Raw genomic sequence first — 24,119 nt, forward strand, 5'->3', positions numbered from 1 at the left:
TGAATTTGATCCGGTCTAATATCAACAAGGAGGGTCTCTCACATCAATAGATTTTCAAGATAATTTCATGTTGCAGATGATGTAGGAAAACTTTGCTTTCTCTAAGCTCTGGATGGTGGCAGAGCTTTGAGGACCTATGTTTATAGGGGTGTGTGAAGTGAATGTATGGACGACCATTTGGTCTTCTGTGAGGTTGGCTGTCTTCCAAATAAACCATTGCTAGATAGATTACTTTGGAAATCCATCTGGCAAGTAAGCCTGTTCCTGAAAATGCCTCTTGGGTAGCATGGGGACTTAGGTGAGCAGCTGTATTGGATGGCTACCTGGTCTCTACCTTGTTAATGTATTACAGAAAATGTATGTTTGCATCCTGAGATACCAAGTTTACATTAATGTGCATAAATACGCAGGCTTTCCAGTGTACCCTTCGGTAGGGACAGCTTTGTGTCCTATTCCTTGTCGCCTATAGGGATGAGGTAAATAGCTAATTTTTTTCTATTTATATTAAATCCACTTATGTCCACTGGTGAACACTCGACACCTACCTGTAAAAGTTCTTTTTCTTGTTCTCTTTGTTAAAAACACAGTTTAAAGACTTTGTTTTTAGAAACTTACTTTCATCTTGTTTAATTGCTCCTTGTTCTGTTCTGTAGGACTTTGTTTAACCACTTAACTGACAATTTTGCCTTTGAAAACCGTTCATATAGTTGTTGTGGGTGTTTTAAAAAATGTTTAAATATAGTTTTAAAGTATTTTTAAAAAAATTTTAAATATATAATGCACATCTTAAGAACGGATCTCCTCGCCAAAAATTGGGGGACACGGTAGGGTGGATGTGATCTGACCATGCCAGTTAAGTTATTAAAAATAAAAATGTATACTAGCAGGCTATGGGGCTATACAAGTGCAGCTTTAGAGTAAAATTTAAGATGTCCAAGTTCCAGTGGTTTGTCAATGTACTCAGAGTTAACTTAAGTGTAAATATTCCATTGTGTGTCCATGTACTGTGCATTTCTTAAGGACCGCATACACTACAGCGACATGTCGGAGGCTAAAGTCAGATGCGATTTCCCTTGAACCGCCCGGCAGCCTCCCGAGCGGCAGGATCGCATACGATACATCTTATGCGGTCCTTTTGCATACGATGTATCGTATGCGATCCCAGCCATGCCTGCGGGATCCGACCTATCACGAGTGCAGCACTAATGACCAAGGTGCTCCGATCCGATGCTCACGGGGCCGCGCATCGAATCTGATTTAAAACACATCCGATTTGCCACTTTTCATCTGATTTATCGCCCCGAAAGGTCGAAATCCGATGAAATCGAGCATTATCGTTTCTCTATCGTCCTAGTGGATGCTGGGGTTCCTGAAAGGACCATGGGGAATAGCGGCTCCGCAGGAGACAGGGCACAAAAGTAAAGCTTTACGATCAGGTGGTGTGCACTGGCTCCTCCCCCTATGACCCTCCTCCAAGCCTCAGTTAGATTTTTGTGCCCGGCCGAGAAGGGTGCAATCTAGGTGGCTCTCCTAAAGAGCTGCTTAGAAAAGTTTAGCTTAGGTTTTTTATTTTACAGTGAGTCCTGCTGGCAACAGGATCACTGCAACGAGGGACTTAGGGGAGAAGAAGTGAACTCACCTGCGTGCAGGATGGATTGGCTTCTTGGCTACTGGACATTAGCTCCAGAGGGACGATCACAGGTACAGCCTGGATGGTCACCGGAGCCTCGCCGCCGGCCCCCTTGCAGATGCTGAAACGAGAAGAGGTCCAGAATCGGCGGCAGAAGACTCCTCAGTCTTCTAAAGGTAGCGCACAGCACTGCAGCTGTGCGCCATTTTCCTCTCAGCACACTTCACACGGCAGTCACTGAGGGTGCAGGGCGCTGGGAGGGGGGCGCCCTGGGAGGCAAATGAAAACCTAATTTGGCTAAAAATACCTCACATATAGCCTCCGGGGGCTATATGGAGATATTTAACCCCTGCCAGAATCCACTAAAGAGCGGGAGACGAGCCCGTCGAAAAAGGGGCGGGGCCTATCTCCTCAGCACACAGCGCCATTTTCCTTACACAGCTCCGCTGGTCAGGACGGCTCCCAGGCTCTCCCCTGCACTGCACTACAGAAACAGGGTAAAAAAGAGAGGGGGGGGCAAAATTGTGGCAAAAATATATTATTAAAGCAGCTATACAGGGAGCACTTATTATAAGGCTATCCCTGTCATATATAGCGCTTTTGGTGTGTGCTGGCAAACTCTCCCTCTGTCTCCCCAAAGGGCTAGTGGGGTCCTGTCTTCGTTAAGAGCATTCCCTGTGTGTCTGCTGTGTGTCGGTACGTGTGTGTCGACATGTATGAGGACGATATTGGTGTGGAGGCGGAGCAATTGCCAAATATGGGGATGTCACCTCCTAGGGGGTCGACACCAGAATGGATGCCTTTATTTATGGAATTACGGGATAGTGTCAACACGCTAAAGCAGTCGTTTGACGACATGAGACGGCCGGACAATCAATTAGTGCCTGTCCAGGCGCCTCAAACACCGTCAGGGGCTGTAAAACGCCCTTTGCCTCAGTCGGTCGACACAGACACAGGCACTGATTCTAGTGGTGACGGTGACGAATCAACCGTATTTTCCAGTAGGGCCACACGTTATATGATTTTGGCAATGAAGGAGGCGTTACATATAGCTGATACTACAGGTACCACTAAACAGGGTATTATGTGGGGTGTGAAAAAACTACCTATAGTTTTTCCTGAATCAGAAGAATTAAATGAGGTGTGTGATGAAGCGTGGGTTGCCCCCGATAAAAAAATGCTAATTTCAAAGAAGTTATTGGCTTTATACCCTTTCCCGCCAGAGGTTAGGGCGCGCTGGGAAACACCTCCTAGGGTGGACAAGGCGCTCACACGCTTATCAAAACAAGTGGCGTTACCCTCTCCTGAGACGGCCGCACTTAAAGATCCAGCAGATAGGAGGATGGAAAATATCCAAAAAAGTATATACACACATACAGGTGTTATACTACGACCAGCTATAGCGACAGCCTGGATGTGCAGTGCTGGGGTAGCTTGGTCAGAGTCCCTGATTGAAAATATTGATACCCTGGATAGGGACAATGTTTTACTGTCTTTAGAGCAAATAAAGGATGCTTTTCTTTATATGCGTGATGCACAGAGGGATATCTCCACACTGGCATCACGGGTAAGTGCTATGTCCATTTCGGCCAGAAGAAGTTTATGGACGCGACAGTGGTCAGGCGATGCGGACTCAAAACGGCATATGGAAGTTTTGCCGTATAAAGGGGAGGAGTTATTTGGAGTCGGTCTATCGGATTTGGTGGCCACGGCTACAGCCGGGAAATCCACCTTTTTACCTCAAGTCACTCCCCAACAGAGGGCTCACTCGCAGGTAGATCCCTGGATCCTGCAGATAATATCTCAGGGGTACAGGTTAGAACTAGAGACGAATCCACCTCGCCGTTTCCTGAAGTCTGCTTTACCAATGTCCCCCTCCGACAGGGTGACGGTCTTGGAAGCCATTCACAAGCTGTACTCTCAGCAGGTGATAGTCAAGGTACCTCTTTTACAACAAGGAAAGGGGTATTATTCCACTCTATTTGTGGTACCGAAGCCGGATGGCTCGGTAAGACCTATTCTAAATCTGAAGTCCTTGAACCTGTACATAAAGAAGTTCAAGTTCAAGATGGAGTCACTCAGAGCAGTGATAGCGAACCTGGAAGAAGGGGACTTTATGGTATCCTTGGACATCAAGGATGCGTATCTCCACGTTCCAATTTACCCCTCACACCAAGGGTACCTCAGGTTCGTCGTACAGAACTGTCACTATCAGTTTCAGACGCTGCCGTTCGGATTGTCCACGGCACCTCGGGTCTTTACCAAGGTAATAGCCGAGATGATGATTCTTCTTCGAAGAAAAGGCGTATTAATTATCCCATACTTGGACGATCTCCTAATAAGGGCAAGGTCCAGAGAACAGCTAGAGATGGGATTAGCACTGTCTCAAGAAGTGCTAAAACAGCACGGGTGGATTCTGAATATTCCAAAATCCCAGTTAATTCCGACAACACGTCTGTTGTTCCTAGGGATGATTCTGGACACGGTTCAGAAAAAGGTTTTTCTCCCGGAGGAAAAAGCCAAGGAGTTATCCGAGCTTGTCAGGAACCTCCTAAAACCAGGAAAGGTGTCTGTACATCAATGCACAAGAGTCCTGGGAAAAATGGTGGCTTCTTACGAAGCAATTCCATTCGGCAGATTCCACGCAAGAATTTTCCAGAGGGATCTGTTGGACAAATGGTCAGGGTCGCATCTTCAGATGCACCAGCGGATAACCCTGTCTCCAAGGACAAGGGTATCTCTTCTGTGGTGGTTACAGAGTGCTCATCTATTGGAGGGCCGCAGATTCGGCATACAGGATTGGATCCTGGTGACCACGGACGCCAGCCTGAGAGGCTGGGGAGCCGTCACACAAGGAAGAAACTTCCAGGGAGTGTGGACGAGCCTGGAAACGTCTCTTCACATAAACATTCTGGAACTAAGAGCAATCTACAATGCTCTAAGCCAGGCAGAACCTCTGCTTCAGGGAAAGCCGGTGTTGATCCAGTCGGACAACATCACGGCAGTCGCCCATGTGAACAGACAGGGCGGCACAAGAAGCAGGAGTGCAATGGCAGAAGCTGCAAGGATTCTTCGCTGGGCGGAAAATCATGTGATAGCACTGTCAGCAGTGTTCATCCCGGGAGTGGACAACTGGGAAGCAGACTTCCTCAGCAGACACGACCTTCACCCGGGAGAGTGGGGACTTCATCCAGAAGTTTTCCACATGCTGGTAACCCGTTGGGAAAGACCAATGGAGGACATGATGGCGTCTCGCCTCAACAAAAAACTGGACAGGTATTGCGCCAGGTCAAGAGATCCGCAGGCAATAGCTGTGGACGCGCTGGTAACGCCTTGGGTGTACCAGTCGGTATATGTGTTTCCTCCTCTGCCTCATACCAAAAGTATTGAGAATTATACGGCAAAGAGGCGTAAGAACGATACTAGTGGTTCCGGATTGGCCAAGAAGAACTTGGTACCCGGAACTTCAAGAGATGATCACGGAAGATCCGTGGCCTCTACCTCTGAGAAGGGACTTGCTTCAGCAGGGTCCCTGTCTGTTTCAAGACTTACCGCGGCTGCGTTTGACGGCATGGCGGTTGAACGCCGGATCCTAAAGGAAAAAGGCATGCCGGAAGAAGTCATTCCTACTTTGATTAAAGCACGGAAGGAAGTAACCGCGCAACATTATCACCGCATTTGGCGAAAATATGTTGCGTGGTGCGAGGATCGGAGTGCTCCGACGGAGGAATTTCAACTGGGTCGATTCCTACATTTCCTGCAATCAGGATTGTCTATGGGTCTCAAATTGGGATCTATTAAGGTTCAAATTTCGGCCCTGTCGATTTTCTTCCAGAAAGAATTGGCTTCAGTTCCTGAAGTCCAGACTTTTGTTAAGGGAGTGCTGCATATACAGCCTCCTGTGGTGCCCCCAGTGGCACCGTGGGATCTCAATGTTGTTTTGGACTTTCTCAAATCTCATTGGTTTGAACCACTAAATAATGTGGATTTGAAATATCTCACATGGAAAGTGACCATGCTACTAGCCCTGGCTTCGGCCAGGAGAGTGTCAGAACTGGCAGCTTTATCTTACAAAAGCCCATATCTGATTTTCCATTCGGACAGGGCAGAACTGCGGACTCGTCCGCATTTTCTCCCTAAGGTGGTGTCAGCATTTCATCTGAACCAGCCTATTGTAGTGCCTGCGGCTACAAGTGACTTGGAGGACTCCAAGTTACTGGATGTTGTCAGAGCATTGAAAATATATATTGCAAGGACAGCTGGAGTCAGAAAATCTGACTCGTTGTTTATATTGTATGCACCCAACAAGATGGGTGCTCCTGCATCTAAGCAGACGATTGCTCGTTGGATCTGTAGCACAATCCAACTTGCACATTCTGTGGCAGGCCTGCCACAGCCTAAATCTGTAAAGGCCCACTCCACAAGGAAGGTGGGCTCATCTTGGGCGGCTGCCCGAGGGGTCTCGGCATTACAACTTTGCCGAGCAGCTACGTGGTCAGGGGAGAACACGTTTGTAAAATTTTACAAATTTGATACTCTGGCTAAGGAGGACCTGGAGTTCTCTCATTCGGTGCTGCAGAGTCATCCGCACTCTCCCGCCCGTTTGGGAGCTTTGGTATAATCCCCATGGTCCTTTCAGGAACCCCAGCATCCACTAGGACGATAGAGAAAATAAGAATTTACTTACCGATAATTCTATTTCTCGGAGTCCGTAGTGGATGCTGGGCGCCCATCCCAAGTGCGGATTATCTGCAATAATTGTACATAGTTATTGTTAACTAATTCGGGTTATTGTTGTAGGGAGCCATCTTTTAGAGGCTTTTCTGTTATCATACTGTTAACTGGGTTTATATCACAGGTTGTACGGTGTGATTGGTGTGGCTGGTATGAGTCTTACCCGGGATTCATAAATCCTTCCTTATTGTGTACGCTCGTCCGGGCACAGTACCTAACTGAGGCTTGGAGGAGGGTCATAGGGGGAGGAGCCAGTGCACACCACCTGATCGTAAAGCTTTACTTTTGTGCCCTGTCTCCTGCGGAGCCGCTATTCCCCATGGTCCTTTCAGGAACCCCAGCATCCACTACGGACTCCGAGAAATAGAATTATCGGTAAGTAAATTCTTATTTTTAGTGTATGGTGCCCTTTACTGTTCATTAGATTAAAATGTAATGAAATACATTTGCAGAAAGAAAGTGATTTTGAAAAACTCATACGAGAAGAAATCACTGTAAAGAATGGCGTTCGAGAGATACGACAGAAAGTGGAAGAAGCAAGAAGTTCTTTATCTGCAAATCGTAGCAGAGGAAAGGTTCTTGATGCTTTGATTCAGCAGAAGAAATTGGGAAAAATCCCTGGCATCTATGGAAGACTGGTATGTTCATGTTTTGTTTCTTTCATGTGGTATCAGTGTCCTGCAGGTAATTTGTGTTTTGTTTTTATGGCAATCTTAATGTATTTACTATAGGCTCTGAAAAGGCTTCTATAATTACCGCTAAATATTTTCTATGCTTTAGTGGAGCTACAATCCCATGGACGTGTCTGCTTCTAGATCATTTATCTCTGGTAATCACTCCTTCAAATATATGTAAAAATATGCATTAAATTACGTTAAAACCAAAATAGCTGCATACAAGAAACACCTATTCTGAAATCTCAATGTACCCTTGTTAAAAAATACATGGGTCATAGTATATATGTAGATTTTGTACAACCATAATGCTTACTAATGTGAATGACCGTAGGCAATCGAACGTTTCAAGCCAACAGCAATTTTCAAATAATCCTACAGAATTATGATGGAATTGTGGAGTTTGTTTAATGTTTTGAAACCTCTTCAGTGTGGATTTGTGGTTCATTGTCCTGCAGAAACATAAATCCTGTCCTAAGTCTCTTGCAAGCTTTGTACTAATTTTATTTCTCTAACGTTCTAGTGGATACTGGGGAATAGTAGATTACCATGGGGTATTGATCAGGTCCATTGGAGCCTAGCACTTTTAGAAATCATTAGTGTGCGCTGGCTCCTCCCCTCTATGCCCAAGGAGCCGGGTGCATTCTGTTGATCTCCAGAGAGTTTTCTTCACAAATTTATTTTAGTTTGTTCTTTTCAGGCACACTGGTTTGTAACCAGTCTGCCTGCGTCGTGGGACTTAGGGGGAGATCGAACCAACTTCCTAAAGAGTTAATGGTTCGTATCCCCGCTGATAGGACACTGAGCTCCTGAGGTGATGTTTTTCGCACTCCTAGAGTGTGAGCCCACGCCGGCAGCATGCCGCCACCCCTAACAGATGCACGAATCAGACGCGGTGAGTACTACACCGGGGTCCGGGTTAGCAGGTTCCCGGTGCAGATGGCTGTATGAAGGGACAGCGATCACCCGGCTAAGGGCCGCGGTGCCCGCTGTGTACCCACACTGGCATACTCTTAAAAGGGTGTTGCGCACTCTTTTTACACATATATGGAGAAGCCAGTATAAGTAACATAGAGGGACCGCTCGCCATTAGGGGGGCAGGGCATCCCGGAGAGCAGTACCAAAGGCTAAAAGGTGCCATTTTCTGCTGCTGCTCTGAATAGGCTGCATGCAGAGACTGACCTTCCACAGGACCCACTGAATTGCTAATTGTATGGTACCAGTGGGTTATAGTGAAGGGGGGAGCACATAGTTAGCGGTTATACTGCTGTGAGGTAAATTTCACATAAGAGACTACCAGCGGGGTGCTGCTCTGTGTGGTTGTGTACTGGTCCCATTCTGGAATAAATGTGCTGTCTCACTAACAACTGCACTGTGTTTCCTACTTAGCTCTGTGTTTTCTGCTAAGGCATGTCTGCAAATAAGTCTGTGTGTACTACATGCAAGGCTAGGTTTACACCTTCCTCACAGGGGTCCCTAGTATGTACCCAATGCTCACTATCTTCACAGGGTAGTGATATGCAGGAACCTGAGTGGATGGAATCATTTAAAACCATGATTAGAAGTATAAATTCAGAGCTAGCTATGGCTAAGCAAGAAAGGCAAACCCTGAAACAGTCTATGGACACTTTTATGTTAGCTGCTGCCAACCACAGGAGGGCTCCTCAGCCCCCCTGTTGGTCTCTCATAAACGCACTCTCCCACAGATATTGCAGTCTGGCTGATTCTGAATTACCAGAGTTAGATGAGGGAGATTTAGAGGTGGACGAGGATAATTCCCTGTCCCTGGGAGTTGAGGCCCTAATTTATGCTATTAGAGAGGTCCTCAATATCCCAGATAGCAAAGCGGAACCAGCAGAGTAATTGTTTTTTAACGTGAAACCAAAGTACTCTGCAACCTTCCCGGTCTCTAAGGAATTAGATTCCCTAAGGCAGCGTGGATAAATCCTGTTAAAATGTATTACCCCCAAACGGTTACTAATATCCTTTCCTTCCCCTACAGACTATAGAACAATCTGGGAAAACCCGCCGACAGTAAATATCTGTGTCCAGACTGTCATGTAAAATTGTACTACCTGTACCTGGGGCCATTTGTCTCGGAGACCCAGCTGATTGCATGATTGACACCACTCTTAAATCAATTTATACTGCAGCAGGAGTAGCCCAACGCCCTACCATAGTATGCGGCTGGATTTCTAGTGTCATGGTAAAATGGTCTGATGATATTCTGAAAGGGTTGTTTACACTACCTCAGGATGAGATAGTTACATTACTGCAACATATCCAAGATGCTGCAAACTTCATGAGTAAGGCTGTAAAGGAACTTGGTATCATTTAACGGCTGTACCACTGCTATGGCAGTATCTGCTTGTAGATCCCTGTGGCTGCGACAATGGTCAGCAGATGCTGATTCTAAAAAAAGGAGTTGAGCACCTTCCTTTTGCAGGTGATGCCTTGTTTGGGGAAGAACTGAACAAGTAGATATCTCAGGCGACTGCAGGTAAATCTACATATCACCTGTCTGCTACGCCACTAGCTAGACGTCCCTATCCTGGGCCCTCTCTGCAGTCCTTTCGGGTGGCTAGGTTCAGAGGCAAGGCCAGAGGTGCCTTCAATGCTGCTAGAGGAACTCGCGGTAAGTCCTGTAAACCAGCTGCTGTAGGAACTTCGGACCAGGCCTCATGATCCTCTTCCACGAAGCCCTCCGCGTGACGGTTGGCCCCAGCAGCAAAGCGACTTTCAGGTAGGTGCTTGCCGTCAACACTTCGCCCACATATGGGCAGAGTCCTGCCGGGATCCTTGGGTGAGGGACCTCATATCCCAAGGATACCGGCTGGATTTCCAGGAACTCCTTCCTCTCAGATTCCTTGCAGAAGGTAGTGCAAAAACTGCTTTCTACAGGAGTTACTATTCCAGTACCACCTCCGCTGAACACAAAGGCGTTTTACTCAAGTCTTTGTATTCCCGATGCCGGACGGCTCTGTACATCCGATCTTGAACCTCAAATCCCTGAACCCTTATCTTTGAGTGTTCCAATTTAAGATGGAATCACTAAGAGCAGTGATATCTAGTCTGGAGGAGGGGGAGTTTCTATTGTCCCTGATTATCAAGAATGCGGATCCCAATATGGCCCCTTTGCCAAGTGTTCCTCCGGTTCGCTGTACTGTACCAACATTTCCAGTTTCAGGCCGTACCCTTTGGTCTCTCCACAGCCCCAAGGGTTTTCACGAAAGTCATGGCGGAGATAATGCTACAATTGTGCATGATCGGTGTCAACATAATCCCGTACCTGGACGATCTCCTGATATAGGTGGCGTCCTGGGAACAGCTGCTGCACAGCATTAGCTTGACTACTCCGTCTGCTTAAGGACCACGGATGGATCCTCAATTTCCAGAAATCTCACCTGGAACCGTCTCAGAGAATTCAGTTCCTAGGAATGATCTTGGATACAGTGTCTCAGAAGGTTTACCATCCAATGGACAAGGCTCTGACTATTCAGTCTATGGTCCATTTGGTATTGAAACCACGCAGGATCTCACTTCATTTTTGCATCTGCTTGCTGGGCAAGATGGTGGCCTCCTACGAGGCAATACAGTACGGCAGGTTCCATGCACGGCCATTTCAACTGCATCTGTTGGACAAATGGTCGGGATCTCACCTGCACATGCATTAGCATATAACCCTGTCTCAGTGAGGCACTGGTTTCCATGCCAATCTCTTGGTTCGGGAGCCGAACTGTTCATTCCGGCCAAACCTTAGCCTTATGTTGCTCAACAGGTTCTTACGGGTTCCTAGATTCAACATGGAATCTCTTCACTCAATTTTACGGTCTTAGAACCAGGGACTTCATGGGCTCCTTGGGCATAGGGGATGCCTCTGGGCCTATTCCCATTCAGTTCTGTTAAAAGAGCTTCTTGATGTTTGTACAACGGGGGGAAGACTTGCAGTTTTGGGGCCTTCCACGGCTTTGTGTGTCTTCATGAAGGTCACGGCAGCTCTTCTTTGAAGCAGAGGAGTCCCGCATTCTTCCATATCTGGGAGACCTGCTTCACCTGGCCGGTTGCTATATTTTCTCTGGAGATGTGTTTTTCTCACGGTAGACCTTCAGTTTTACCGATGTATCATAAGTGAGGAAATCTTCCTTGTCCCCATCTCTACAGATTTTTTATTATTATTTTTTTTTTTTTTTTAAGGGCCTTGCTGGTTTAACAAATTCAGCAAAAGTTCCTTCCTGTGGACAAACTCCTGGACTTGCAGGCCATACTTTGCTCATTTGTTTGTTATCACTGAGTGTCTGTACACTCTTGCGTGCAGATACTGGCCTCTCTAGTTTCACCTTTTGACATGGTAGAGTATGTCCAATTTCAATTACTGCTCCAGAGGGAGACTGTCCAGGTGGAACAAATCCCAACTGCTGCTCCAGTCACAAATGAGCATCCTCTCAAGAAAGCGGTCCATTGCTCCTTCTTGTGGTGGCTCCTTCAGTCCCACCTGGACAGAGGCTAACCCATTCGAATTTAGGACCTAGGTCATGCTCACCACCGGCGCCTGTTTATGGGAGTGGGTGAGCAGTTGCACGTCAGTCGGTGGAACTCAGGCGGTTTTCAGAGTACTTTGCCTGGCACAGCTCATTCTCCAGCATAATCTGTAATGAAAAAGAAAAATGCTGTCATGGCCGACAAGAAAACTCCCAAATCTTAGGCTAAGTACACTGGTTTTAAAGTTACATGCCTTTTTAAAGCTGCAATTTTTTTTAAAACAAATTTACTATTAACATTTTTTTAATTGCAATTGTTGCTCACCAATAATAATAATAATAACAACAAAGTTATTATTATTATATTTATTATCCTTTTTATATGGAACCACAAATGAGCAAACAAGAAAATAGCACTTACAGTTCAAGACAATATAAGACAGGTTTGGAAAACCAGAGGTTAGACGCCATCACAGGAAGTATGGAGTATAAGAATGGAAAGGCGCATGAGTAAAGAAGGCCCTGCTCTTACGAGCTTACAACTAAAAGGGGGAGAGATGACAGACCATTGTGACACAGAAGGAGTAGACAGTGAGCATAGACAAGAGGGTTAGGAGGATAATTGGCTGGGTTTGGTGTAGAAGTAGGTTTTCAGAGCCCGTTGGAAGTTTTGGGGAGAGAGAGAATTCCAGAGAGGGATGAGCACGTGCAAAATCTTGTAGTGGGAGGAGGTAATCAGTTGGCAGGAGAGATGGCGTGCATTAGCAGAGCGAAGAGGATGGATGGGAATGTAAAGAGAGAGAGAGAGAAGGGCAGAGATGTAAGAGGGAGAAGAGTGGATGAGGGCTTTGTAGGTGAGTGTGAGAAACTTGAATTGAATTCTGAACGGGAAGGGTAGCCGATGAAGGACCTACAAGAGAGGGGATGTGGATGTAGTACGTTTGGTGAGGAAGATGAGACTGGCAGCAGCATTGAGGATAGATTGGAGTGGAGAGAGGCATTTTTCAGGGAGTCCAGATAGTAGGAGATTACAGTAGTCCAATCTGGAGATGACCAGTGAGTGGGCTTAGTAGCGTCCTGGGTGAGAGAGGATCTGATCCTGGAGATGTTTTTGAGATGCAAACGGAAGGTTTGTGAGAGGCACTGGATGTGTGGTTTGAAGGAGAGGGAGGAGTCAAAGATTACTCCAAGACAGTGCACTTAGGGACTAGAGGAAATAGTAGTGCCATCAATGGATAATGAAATTATGGGAAATGAGGTTATGCGGGCGTTAGGGAAGATGATCAGCTCAATCTTAGACAAGTTTACATTTAAGAAAGTGTTGGGACATCCAGGAAAAGATAGAGAGACAGTTGGAGATACGAGTAAGGAGAGTTGGGCAATGTTTTTTTGTTTTTTTTTTTGTTTTTTTTGTGGGGGGGGGGGGGTTATTGATCCATTATTCAGTATAATTTTATTAACAAACCTGCATATTTAATAAAACTAGACTGAATTAAGTTTATATATCTAAAATTGTAATAAAAAATTTTTTTAGTCAGTAGAGTAGTAATAGTCACCTTATTTGTTCATCCAAATGGTGTATTTATAGGAGGCAGAGTTGGCTTTAAACCATTTTTTATTTATTTAAAGTACTCTTGCCTCTTTTTATTAGTGATATTATTTTTTATTATTATTATTATTATGCTGTGACTACAGGCATGGTGCCATGACTTCTTCAGAATAAAAAAAGATTGTTATACTAAAATAAACTATTTTATTAAAAATGTTTAATGCCAGTGGCATGCCCAGTGCTAATGGTTAATTCCTCCTGTGTGTTTCTGTCAAAAGTGCTTTTTCCTTTTTCTATTTCTATTCATATTTATTTAATTATATGTAATAAGTAGGACCAATGCTTAACATTAACTTTTTGTCATTTTCAGTTTCATCGATCTGAGTTTACTTTGAATGTTTTAATATGTTTAGATACATATATTCAGATGTAGTAGGAATAAGCAGTACAAAATTGGTTTTATTGAAAGATGTAAAATCATATTAAAGCCTAATAACTTTGGATTCTTAATGTTAGAACACATTAAAATGGTTGATCAAGGTTCTAATACAGAGCAATATTTCTCAGTATTAATATGTACTGTATAATGAGCAGGATTCATTGTTTTTTCCATTTAAACAATGCAAAAAAAATGGTTTAAACCCAAAAAAAAAAAAAAAAAAAGTAACACAACATTTTTGGAGGTATTTTTCCCCCCAACCCTGATAATAGGGAAAATTGGTGCGACACTTGACCACCACCCCCACCCCAAATTAAGTTTTCAAACCATTTGCTAATAGATAGGGTACTGAAAGAGAAAAGGAAGGGCAGATGAAGCAATGCGTAGTGTAATACAATACATGATCTAGGCAACCTGTAGCACTCCAGCTGTTGTGGAATTACACACATAAATGTAAGGGCATGCTAAAACTGGCACGGTATGCTGAAATGTGTATTTCTACTGCAGCTGGAATGCCACAGGCTGCCTACTCCTAAACTAGGACAATTACCAAATTTCATAAATCAATGCCGCAAATTACTTTTATGTGACTATTCAATATACATTGTGCCCAGATTTTGGGAGCCCCCTCCCTCCCCTCTCTTACACACATTCATCTTTTCTTTTTTTCTTTGCTGTATTGTTGGGTTTTGTTAGAACAAGAAAGGAGAGGGAGGAGTTTCGATCTGCAGAATTTTTATTAAATGATGTAAGCAAGTTTGAAGTTCGAAAAATTGTCAAAATGGTGAACATTTTTATTGCCACTGTATTTTTCACTCTTCTGTACTTTAAAGTTTCTCCCGTTATTGTAAAATTTTATTAACCCTTTTGCATTGATTTTTTTTTTTTTTTTTTTTTTTTTTTTTTTTTTTTTTCATTTTTACGGTTAGGGTGATCTTGGAGCTATTGATGAAAAATATGATGTTGCCATTTCATCATCATGCGGAGCTCTGGATCATATTGTTGTGGATACAATTGATACTGCACAAGAGTGTGTTAATTTTTTGAAGAAACAGAATGTTGGCGTAGCAACGTTCATTGGCTTAGACAAGGTACCGTTTACTTGTACAGTTTTTAATAGAGCTAAAAAGCATAGTAAACTACACTACATTTTGTGCATGCAATCACTGTATGTTTATTCGGGAGGGTGGCTCTTAACATATATTGGACAATTATTTGTGATTCAAAGCAAGTAATTTCTAGATGGTTTAAATAAGGCATTCAAAAAGAATAGTCATAAGGTGCCGCACACCCAACACGTGCAGAGGCAACATCATGTTCTCAAACTTTAGTGATTGCTCTGCAAGACAGCAGGCTGGACATCTATCCATGCCTTCTCTTGTCACTATAATTTGTTTTTTGTCTTACCCACTTCTTACTCCATTTTGGAGATATGTCCACCATACAGCGACTTAAATGCACTTTTTAATTTTACAGTATATGTGGCTTGGTTTCTTTGTAGGCCTCACTGCTATATTGTTTAGGGAACATCTGATTGTAATGGCTTCCATGGATTTGTGAATAGAAAAACAGAAAAAAAAATATATATATATATTTACCGATATAATTATTTTTCTTTTAAATCATGACAGACCAAATTCCACACTGATCTTGTTTAAGTTGTTATCTGTTTTCCGAAGCTACTTAGACACATGGAAAGCAGAGCAGCTGCACTATACATGGTCTGGATATGCGTTTATTTACCTGCCCCTTGCTAACCTAGAAGTGAAGCTATACAATGTAATGGCTGCCATGAAGTATTTCAATGAAAGCACAATCATTAAAAGGGGTTGTACCCTTCATGTAACATGAAATGTCATGACTTTGTTAAGCAAACTATTCAATTGCAGAGATAAAAGGAAAGAAAGGAACTACTTAAGTCTCGCAAACGTATTATAAGAATTTCTGTCTGGTTGTGTCATGTTATGAGCGCTATATCATTCATTCTGTATTTCTCTATCGTCCTAGTGGATGCTGGGGTTCCTGAAAGGACCATGGGGAATAGCGGCTCCGCAGGAGACAGGGCACAAAAGTAAAGCTTTCCGATCAGGTGGTGTGCACTGGCTCCTCCCCCTATGACCCTCCTCCAAGCAAGTTAGATTTTTGTGCCCGGCCGAGAAGGGTGCAATATAGGTGGCTCTCCTAAAGAGCTGCTTAGAAAAGTTTAGCTTAGGTTTTTTATTTTACAGTGAGTCCTGCTGGCAACAGGATCACTGCAACGAGGGACTTAGGGGAGAAGAAGTGAACTCACCTGCGTGCAGGATGGATTGGCTTCTTGGCTACTGGACATCAGCTCCAGAGGGACGATCACAGGTACAGCCTGGATGGTCACCGGAGCCTTGCCGCCGGCCCCCTTGCAGATGCTGAAGTAAGAAGAGGTCCAGAATCGGCGGCAGAAGACTCCTCAGTCTTCTAAAGGTAGCGCACAGCACTGCAGCTGTGCGCCATTTTCCTCTCAGCACACTTCACACGGCAGTCACTGAGGGTGCAGGGCGCTGGGAGGGGGGCGCCCTGGGAGGCAAATGAATACCTATTTTGGCTAAAAATACCTCACATATAGCCTCCGGAGGCTATATGGAGATATTTAACCCCTGCCAGAATCCGTTAAGAGCGGGAGACGAGGCCGCCGAAAAAGGGGCGGGGCCTATCTCCTCAGCACACAGCGCCATTTTCCCTCACAGAAAGGCTGGAGGGAAGGCTCCCAGGCTCTCCCCTGCACTGCACTACAGAAACAGGGTTAAAACAGAGAGGGGGGGCACTAAATTGGCGTTAGAAATATATAAAAAAGATGCTATAAGGGAAAACACTTATATAAGGTTGTCCCTATATAATTATAGCGTCTTTGGTGTGTGCTGGTAAACTCTCCCTCTGTCTCTCCAAAGGGCTAGTGGGTCCTGTCCTCTATCAGAGCATTCCCTGTGTGTGTGCTGTGTGTCGGTACGTGTGTGTCGACATGTATGAGGACGATGTTGGTGAGGAGGCGGAGCAATTGCCTGTAATGGTGATGTCACTCTCTAGGGAGTCGACACCGGAATGGATGGCTTATTTAGGGAATTACGTGATAATGTCAACACGCTGCAAGGTCGGTTGACGACATGAGACGGCCGACAAACAATTAGTACCGGTCCAGACGTCTCAAAAACACCGTCAGGGGTTTTAAAACGCCCGTTTACTTTAGTCGGTCGACACAGACAGGGACACTGAATCCAGTGTCGACGGTGAATAAACAAACGTATTCCTTATTAGGGCCACACGTTAAAGGCAATGAAGGAGGTGTTTCATATTTCTGATACTACAAGTACCACAAAAGAGGGTATTATGTGGGATGTGAAAAAACTACCGTAGTTTTTCCTGAATCAGATAAATTAAATAAAGTGTGTGATGATGCGTGGGTTCCCCCCGATAGAAAATTATGGGCGGTATACCCTTTCCCGCCAGAAGTTAGGGCGCGTTGGGAAACACCCCTTAGGGTGGATAAGGCGCTCACACGCTTATCAAAACAAGGGGCGGTACCGTCTATAGATAGGGCCGTCCTCAAGGACCAGCTGACAGGAGGCTGGAAAATATCATAAAAAGTATATACACACATACTGGTGTTCTACTGCGACCAGCGATCGCCTCAGCCTGGATGTGCAGAGCTGGGGTGGCTTGGTCGGATTCCCTGACTAAAAATATTGATACCCTTGACAGGGACAGTATTTTATTGACTATAGAGCATTTAAAGGATGCATTTCTATATATGCGAGATGCACAGAGGGATATTTGCACTCTGGCATCAAGAGTAAATGCGATGTCCATATCTGCCAGAAGATGTTATGGACACGACAGTGGTCAGGTGATGCAGATTCCAAACGGCACAAAGGTGTATTGCCGTATAAAGGAAGAGGAGTTATTTGGGGTCGGTCCATCGGACCTGGTGGCCACGGCAACTGCTGGAAAATCCGCCGTTTTTACCCTAAGTCACATCTCTGCAGAAAAAGACACCGTCTTTTCAGCCTCAGTCCTTTCGTCCCTATAAGATCATATCTGCCCAGGGATAGAGGAAAGGGAAGAAGACTGCAGCAGGCAGCCCATTCCCAGGAACAGAAGCGTTCCACCGCTTCTGACAAGTTCTCAGCATGGCGCTGAGACCGTACAGGACCCCTGGATCCTACAAGTAGTATCCCAGGGGTACAGATTGGAATGTCGAGACGTTTCCCCTTCGCAGGCTCCTGAAGTCTGCTTTACCAAGGTCTCCCTCCGACAAGGAGGCAGTATGGGAAAAAATTCACAAGCTGTATTCCCAGCAGGTGATAATTAAATTACCCCTCCTACTACAAGAAAAGGGGTATTATTCCACACTATATTGTGGTACTGAAGCCAGAAGGCTAGGTGAGACTTATTCTAAAAAAATTTTTGAACACTTACAAAGGTTCAAATCAAAATGGAGTCACTCAGAGCAGTGATAACGAACCAGGAAGAAGGGGACTATATAGTGTCCCGGGACATCAGGGATGCTTACCTCTATGTCCCAAATTTGCCCTTCTCACTAAGGGTACCTCAGGTTCGTGGTGCAGAACTGTCACTATCAGTTTCAGACGCTGCCGTTTGGATTGTCCACGGCACCCCGGGTCTTTACCAAGGTAATGGCCGAAATGATGATTCTTCTTCGAAGAAAAGGCGTCTTAATTATCCCTTACTTGGACGATCTCCTGATAAGGGCATAGTCCAGGGAACAGTTGGAGGTCGGAGTAGCACTATCTCGGATACTGCTACAACAGCACGGGTGGATTCTAAATATTCCAAAATCGCAGCTGATCCCGACGACACGTCTGCTGTGCCTAGGGATGATTCTGGACACAGTCCAGAAAAAGGTGTTTCTCCCGGAAGAGAAAGCCAGGGAGTTATCCGAGCTAGTCAGGAACCTCCTAAAAACAGTGCATCATTGCACAAGGGTCCTGGTAAAAATGGTGGCTTCCTACGAAGCAATTCCATTCGGCAGATTTCACGCAAGAACTTTTCAGTGGGATCTGCTGGACAAATGGTCCGGATCGCATCTTCAGATGCATCAGCGGATAACCCTATATCCAAGGACAAGGGTGTCTCTCCTGTGGTGGTTATAGAGTGCTCATCTTCTAGAGGGCCGCAGATTCGGCATTCAGGTTTGGATGCTGGTGACCACGGAGCCCAGCCCGAGAGGCTGGGGAGCAGTCACACAAGGAAAAAATTTCCAGGGAGTGTGATCAAGTCTGGAGACTTTTCTCCACATAAATATACTGGAGCTAAGGGTAAATTTATAATGCTCTAAGCTTAGCAAGACCTCTGCTTCAAGGTCAGCCGGTATTGATCCAGTGGGAAAAACATCACGGCAGTCGCCCACGTAAACAGACAGGGCGACACAAGAAGCAGGAGGGCAATGGCAAAAACTGCAAGGACTTTTCGCTGGGCGGAAAATCATGTGATAGCACTGTCAGCAGTGTTTCATCCCGGGAATGGAAACTGGGAAGCAGACTTCCTCAGCAGGCACGACCTCCACCCGGGAGAGTGGAAACTTCATCGGGAAGTTTTTTCCACATGATTGTAAACCGTTGGGAAATACCAAAGGTGGACATGATGGCGTCCCGTCTGAACAAAAAACGGGACAGGTATTGCGCCAGGTCAAGAGACCCTCAGGCAATAGCTGTGGACGTTCTGGTAACACCGTGGGTGTACCAGTCGGTGTATGTGTTCCCTCCTCTGCTTCTCATACCTAAGGTGCTGAGAATTATAAGACGTAGAGGAGTAAGAACTATACTCATGGCTCCGGATTGGCCAAGAAGGACTTGGTACCCGGAACTTCAAGAGATGCTTACAGAGGTCTTCTGGCCTCTGCCGCTAAGAAGGGACTTGCTTCAGCAAGTACCATGTCTGTTCCAAGACTTACCGCAGCTGCGTTTGTCGGCATGGCGGTGGAAAGCCGGATCCTAAGGGAAAAAGGCATTCCGGAAGAGGTCATTCCTACCCTGGTCAAAGCCAGAAAGGAGGTGACCGCACAACATTATCACCACATGTGGCGAAAATATGTTGCGTGGTGTGAGGCCAGGAAGGCCCCACAAAGAAATTTCAACTCGGTCGTTTCCTGCATTTCCTGCAAACAGGAGTGTCTATGGGCCTCAAATTGGGGTCCATTAAGGTTCAAATTTCGGCCCTGTCGATTTTCTTCCAGAAAGAATTGGCTTCAGTTCCTGAAGTCCAGAAGTTTGTCAAGGGAGTATTGCATATACAACCCCCTTTTGTGCCTCCAGTGGCACTGTGGGATCTCAACGTAGTTCTGGGATTCCTCAAATCACATTGGTTTAAAACCAGTCAAATCTGTGGATTTGAAGCATCTCACATGAAAAGTGACCATGCTCTTGGACCTGGCCTGGACCAGGCGAGTGTCAAATTGGTGTTTTTTTCTCAAAAAAAGCCCATATCTGTTTGTCCATTCGGACAGGGCAGAGCTGCGGACTCGTCCCCAGTTCTCTCCCTAAGGTGGTGTCAGTGTTTCACCTGAACCAGCTTATTGTGGTGCCTTGCACCTACTAGGGACTTGGAGGACTCCAAGTTGCTAGATGTTGTCAGGGCCCTGAAAATATGTTCCAGGACGGCTGGAGTCAGGAAAACTGACTTGCTGTTATCCTGTATGCACCCAACAAACTGGGTGCTCTTGCTTCTAAGCAGACTATTGCTAGTTGGATGTGTAATACAATTCAGCTTGCACATTCTGTGGCAGGCCTGCCACAGCCAAAATATGTAAATGCCCATTCCACAAGGAAGGTGGGCTCATCTTGGGCGGCTGCCCGAGGGGTCTCGGCTTTACAACTTTGCCGAGCAGCTACTTGGTCAGGGGCAAACACGTTTGCTAAATTCTACAAATTTGATACCCTGGCTAAGGAGGACCTGGAGTTCTCTCATTCGGTGCTGCAGAGTCATCCGCACTCTCCCGCCCGTTTGGGAGCTTTGGTATAATCCCCATGGTCCTTTCAGGAACCCCAGCATCCACTAGGACGATAGAGAAAATAAGAATTTACTTACCGATAATTCTATTTCTCGGAGTCCGTAGTGGATGCTGGGCGCCCATCCCAAGTGCGGATTATCTGCAATACTTGTACATAGTTACAAAAATCGGGTTATTATTGTTGTGAGCCATCTTTTCAGAGGCTCCGCTGTTATCATACTGTTAACTGGGTTTAGATCACAAGTTGTACGGTGTGATTGGTGAGGCTGGTATGAGTCTTACCCGGGATTCAAAATTCCTCCCTTATTGTGTACGCTCGTCCGGGCACAGTACCTAACTGGCTTGGAGGAGGGTCATAGGGGGAGGAGCCAGTGCACACCACCTGATCGGAAAGCTTTACTTTTGTGCCCTGTCTCCTGCGGAGCCGCTATTCCCCATGGTCCTTTCAGGAACCCCAGCATCCACTACGGACTCCGAGAAATAGAATTATCGGTAAGTAAATTCTTATTTTCTGCTGCGGGGTACACTGGGCTCCACAAGGATTAACTTCAGGGTTTAGAGTAGGATCTTGATCCGAGGCACCAACAGGCTCAAAGCTTTGACTGTTCCCAAGATGCACAGCGCTGCCTCCTCTATAACCCCGCCTCCGTGCACAGGAGCTCAGTTTGTAAGTTGGTGCCATGAAGTAAGCAGGCAATCAACAGGGGGGCTACCCTTGCAGCCCATATTATAGCTTAAATTGAAGACCGAAGAAAAACTTTGAAGACTTCAAGGGCTGCAGCTTTTATGTATGTCATAAGACATACTTTGCTGCAGCTCCATCACTCCCCCAGCGGCGCTGTATACTCCCACACCCTGGTTGCCGGGTAACTACATCGGAGGCTCCGGTGTCTTTCCTGTCAGTCACACCCACCCGCCTCTGCCCTCCTGGATCGCGTGGCCGCAGGTACAAGGGGAGGAAAGAGGTCTCTCTGGCCCGCTGTTAACCGCGATCCAGCGCTTCCGTGCGCGGTGGCGTGGACACTGTAATCGGGCAGCCACTCCACTAGTCACCGGGACTAATCACCTCATTAAAATCCCGTTTTTACATAGCCCGCAGCGCCCGGTGGGGAAGCCAGCAGGGGGATAAGGCCTAACCTGTAGCCCCAGCCTCAGGGCGCCATTTCAGTGAATGTTCCTGCCCTGGAGCTGTATATCTTTCCCTCACTCCCTGTCAGCCGTCATCACAAAGGAGCTGAGCTGTTCCTGGGACTGCTGGGGCAAATCCTTCTCTGTAAAGCCGCCTGCTAGCCAGCGCTAAGCATTTTACAGGACACTAAAGTATTCTACCTGTCACTGGGACAGTGTTAGTTAAGAGAGTGCATACATTCAGGGCTGTGTGGTACAAACACCCTGTGATATACATCCAGTATCTACTGTGCTTTGTTACATCTATTGTTAACCTATATAGCTATACTGAGCATCACTTTGTATTGTTAGTCCAGTGCAGTTTTATGGTGTATAATTTCTGCATGGTACGCTTGTGACTATATATGTGTGTGTGCATGTAGCTGCTGCGTGGCTGCCATATCTGGTATTTCACTCAGCGTGCTACTCCCATGTTCTGTAACCTGAGGGGGCTAAGTGTGTCAGGTTTTCTAAAATAATCTAGGTATTTCACAAGATGTGTATTATTCTTTGTGATTTATAGTCACCATATATCTCCTGGATTCCCAGTTTGTGCTGACAGGAAAGTCACACTGCACTGAGAGTTCTTGCTAGGTATATCGCTGCTAAGATTGTACCGGGTTGACCAATATTGTGCTTACTAGTATGTCGGCTACACGGGGCGACGGAGCTGGGGATTCTCCCACATTGCGTGGTGGTGATGCGGACATTTTGGAGCAAAATATGGCAGCAGAGAGTTCAGGTTGAGGGGGTTCCTTACCCCCCAGTGGGCCTGTAGTATCGGGGGCAACAAATTACCCACTTTGGGCTACCTTTTCCACGCTGTTAAACACGCTTGTAACTAAACTGGTGCCCATGTGGGACCACCTGTGCCAATGCAGCAGTTTATGGTCCCTGCAATTAATCCGCCATGGGCAGATCAAATCTCCACTCAGTTACAGCAATTGAACCGGTCACTGACTAAATCTAAATCTCATTCTCGCCTACCTAAGACGTCTTCTAAACGGGCCATTACCTCCTCACAATCCACTACTATCCCGGACACATCCTCTAAGGAGGATGGTGCATATACTGACCCCACAGACACTGACTCAGTTGCTTCTGATGGGGAGGGGAAGTCAATGGTGGATGTCCCTGATTTGATTGAGGCTATCAGGCTCATTCTTCAGGTCTCTGATGAACCTGAGCCTGAGGTTGTTTCTAAAAAGCTGGACAGATTTAAACGTAAGAAGGGGGTTAAACAAGTTTTACCTCATTCTCAACACCTGGCTGACATACGTCAGGAGTCCTGGGAAAATCCGGGGACGAAATTCAAATCGAATAAGACTGTTGGCTCGCTATCCTCTCTCTGCGGAGCTATGTAAAAATTGGGAAACTCCTCCGCCCGTAGATTCTCATGTGGCACGCATGGTAGTTCCTGCCAGTAACTACCGTCACCTCTCTGAAGGAACCGACGGATAGATGTGTGGAGGGTTGTTTGAAAGCGATTTACACCCTAACGGTGGCTGTGCATAGGCCAACCATTGCAGCAACTTGGGCTGTTGAGGCGTGGGCTCAGGAGCTAGAGGCGGAGCTGCCTTCTAATGTATCTAAGCATGCTCGACAATGTCTCTCGTATATTACCACGGCTTCTCTGTATCTTAAGGAGGCGTCCTCCGATGCCGGGGGGCTGTTGGCCAAGGCTGCTACTACGTCCGTCTTGGCCAGACGTATCCTTTGGTTGAGATCCTGGTCGGTGGATATGGATTCCAAGAAAACCCTGGAGGTGCTTCCTTTCAAGGGAGACATTCTCTTTGGAGAAGACCTCAATAAGATTGTGGCTGATCTGGCTACTGCTAAAACAGCTTGCCTACCCAGTACGGCTCCTTCCACGCAGAAGGCTAAAAGTACTTTCCCTCTGCCCTTTTGTCCTCCAGGTAAAGCAAAAGGTCAGGCGTACCCAAACCAAGCTCGTGCTTCCAGACCGAAGCGAGCCTTTGCTGCCCGTCAGCCAGCTTCCAAAACTGACAAGCCTGCCGCATGACGGGGCGGGTCTCCCTCTGAGGGATTCCAGGGTGGCGCGCCGATTTCTAGGTTTTGCCCAGGAATGGTTGAAGACCACTTCCGAAGCCTGGGTAAGGGAAGTAGTCACTTGAGGTTACGTCGTATCCTTCAAGAATCGTCCCCCCTCATCGATTTTACCTGACAGATGTTCCTCTGGACCCGACAAAGGCAAACACTCTGCATTCGGTGGTACATTCCCTCCTGTCCACAGGAGTGGTAGTACAGGTGCCCTCTTGCTCAGAGAGGCAAGGGGTACTATTCGCCGCTTTTTCTAGTCCCGAAACTTAACGGGTCCTCACGGCCCATTCTCAATCTGAAGTCCTTGAACAAGTATGTGCGGTACTCCAAGTTTCGTATGTAAACTCTGCGCTCTATTGTTATAGCCTTGGAGCCTGGGGACTATATGGT

At 46.1% G+C, this 24,119-nt stretch overlaps 1 protein-coding gene across 2 annotated transcripts in view; it reads left to right on the forward strand.

The window, feature by feature from the left end:
- The window catches only part of SMC4 (structural maintenance of chromosomes 4), a 226,601-nt gene that overhangs the window by 82,758 nt on the left and 119,724 nt on the right, over nucleotides 1–24,119 (forward strand). For both annotated transcript variants that reach the window (XM_063916157.1, XM_063916156.1), the window contains exons 12-13: nucleotides 6,817–7,002; nucleotides 14,434–14,595. In XM_063916157.1, the coding sequence (XP_063772227.1) occupies nucleotides 6,817–7,002; nucleotides 14,434–14,595 (348 nt within the window). The remainder of the gene's footprint in view (nucleotides 1–6,816; nucleotides 7,003–14,433; nucleotides 14,596–24,119) is intronic.

The sequence above is a fragment of the Pseudophryne corroboree genome, chromosome 4 (assembly GCF_028390025.1).
Source record: "Pseudophryne corroboree isolate aPseCor3 chromosome 4, aPseCor3.hap2, whole genome shotgun sequence".
Taxonomy (NCBI): Eukaryota; Metazoa; Chordata; class Amphibia; order Anura; family Myobatrachidae; genus Pseudophryne; species Pseudophryne corroboree.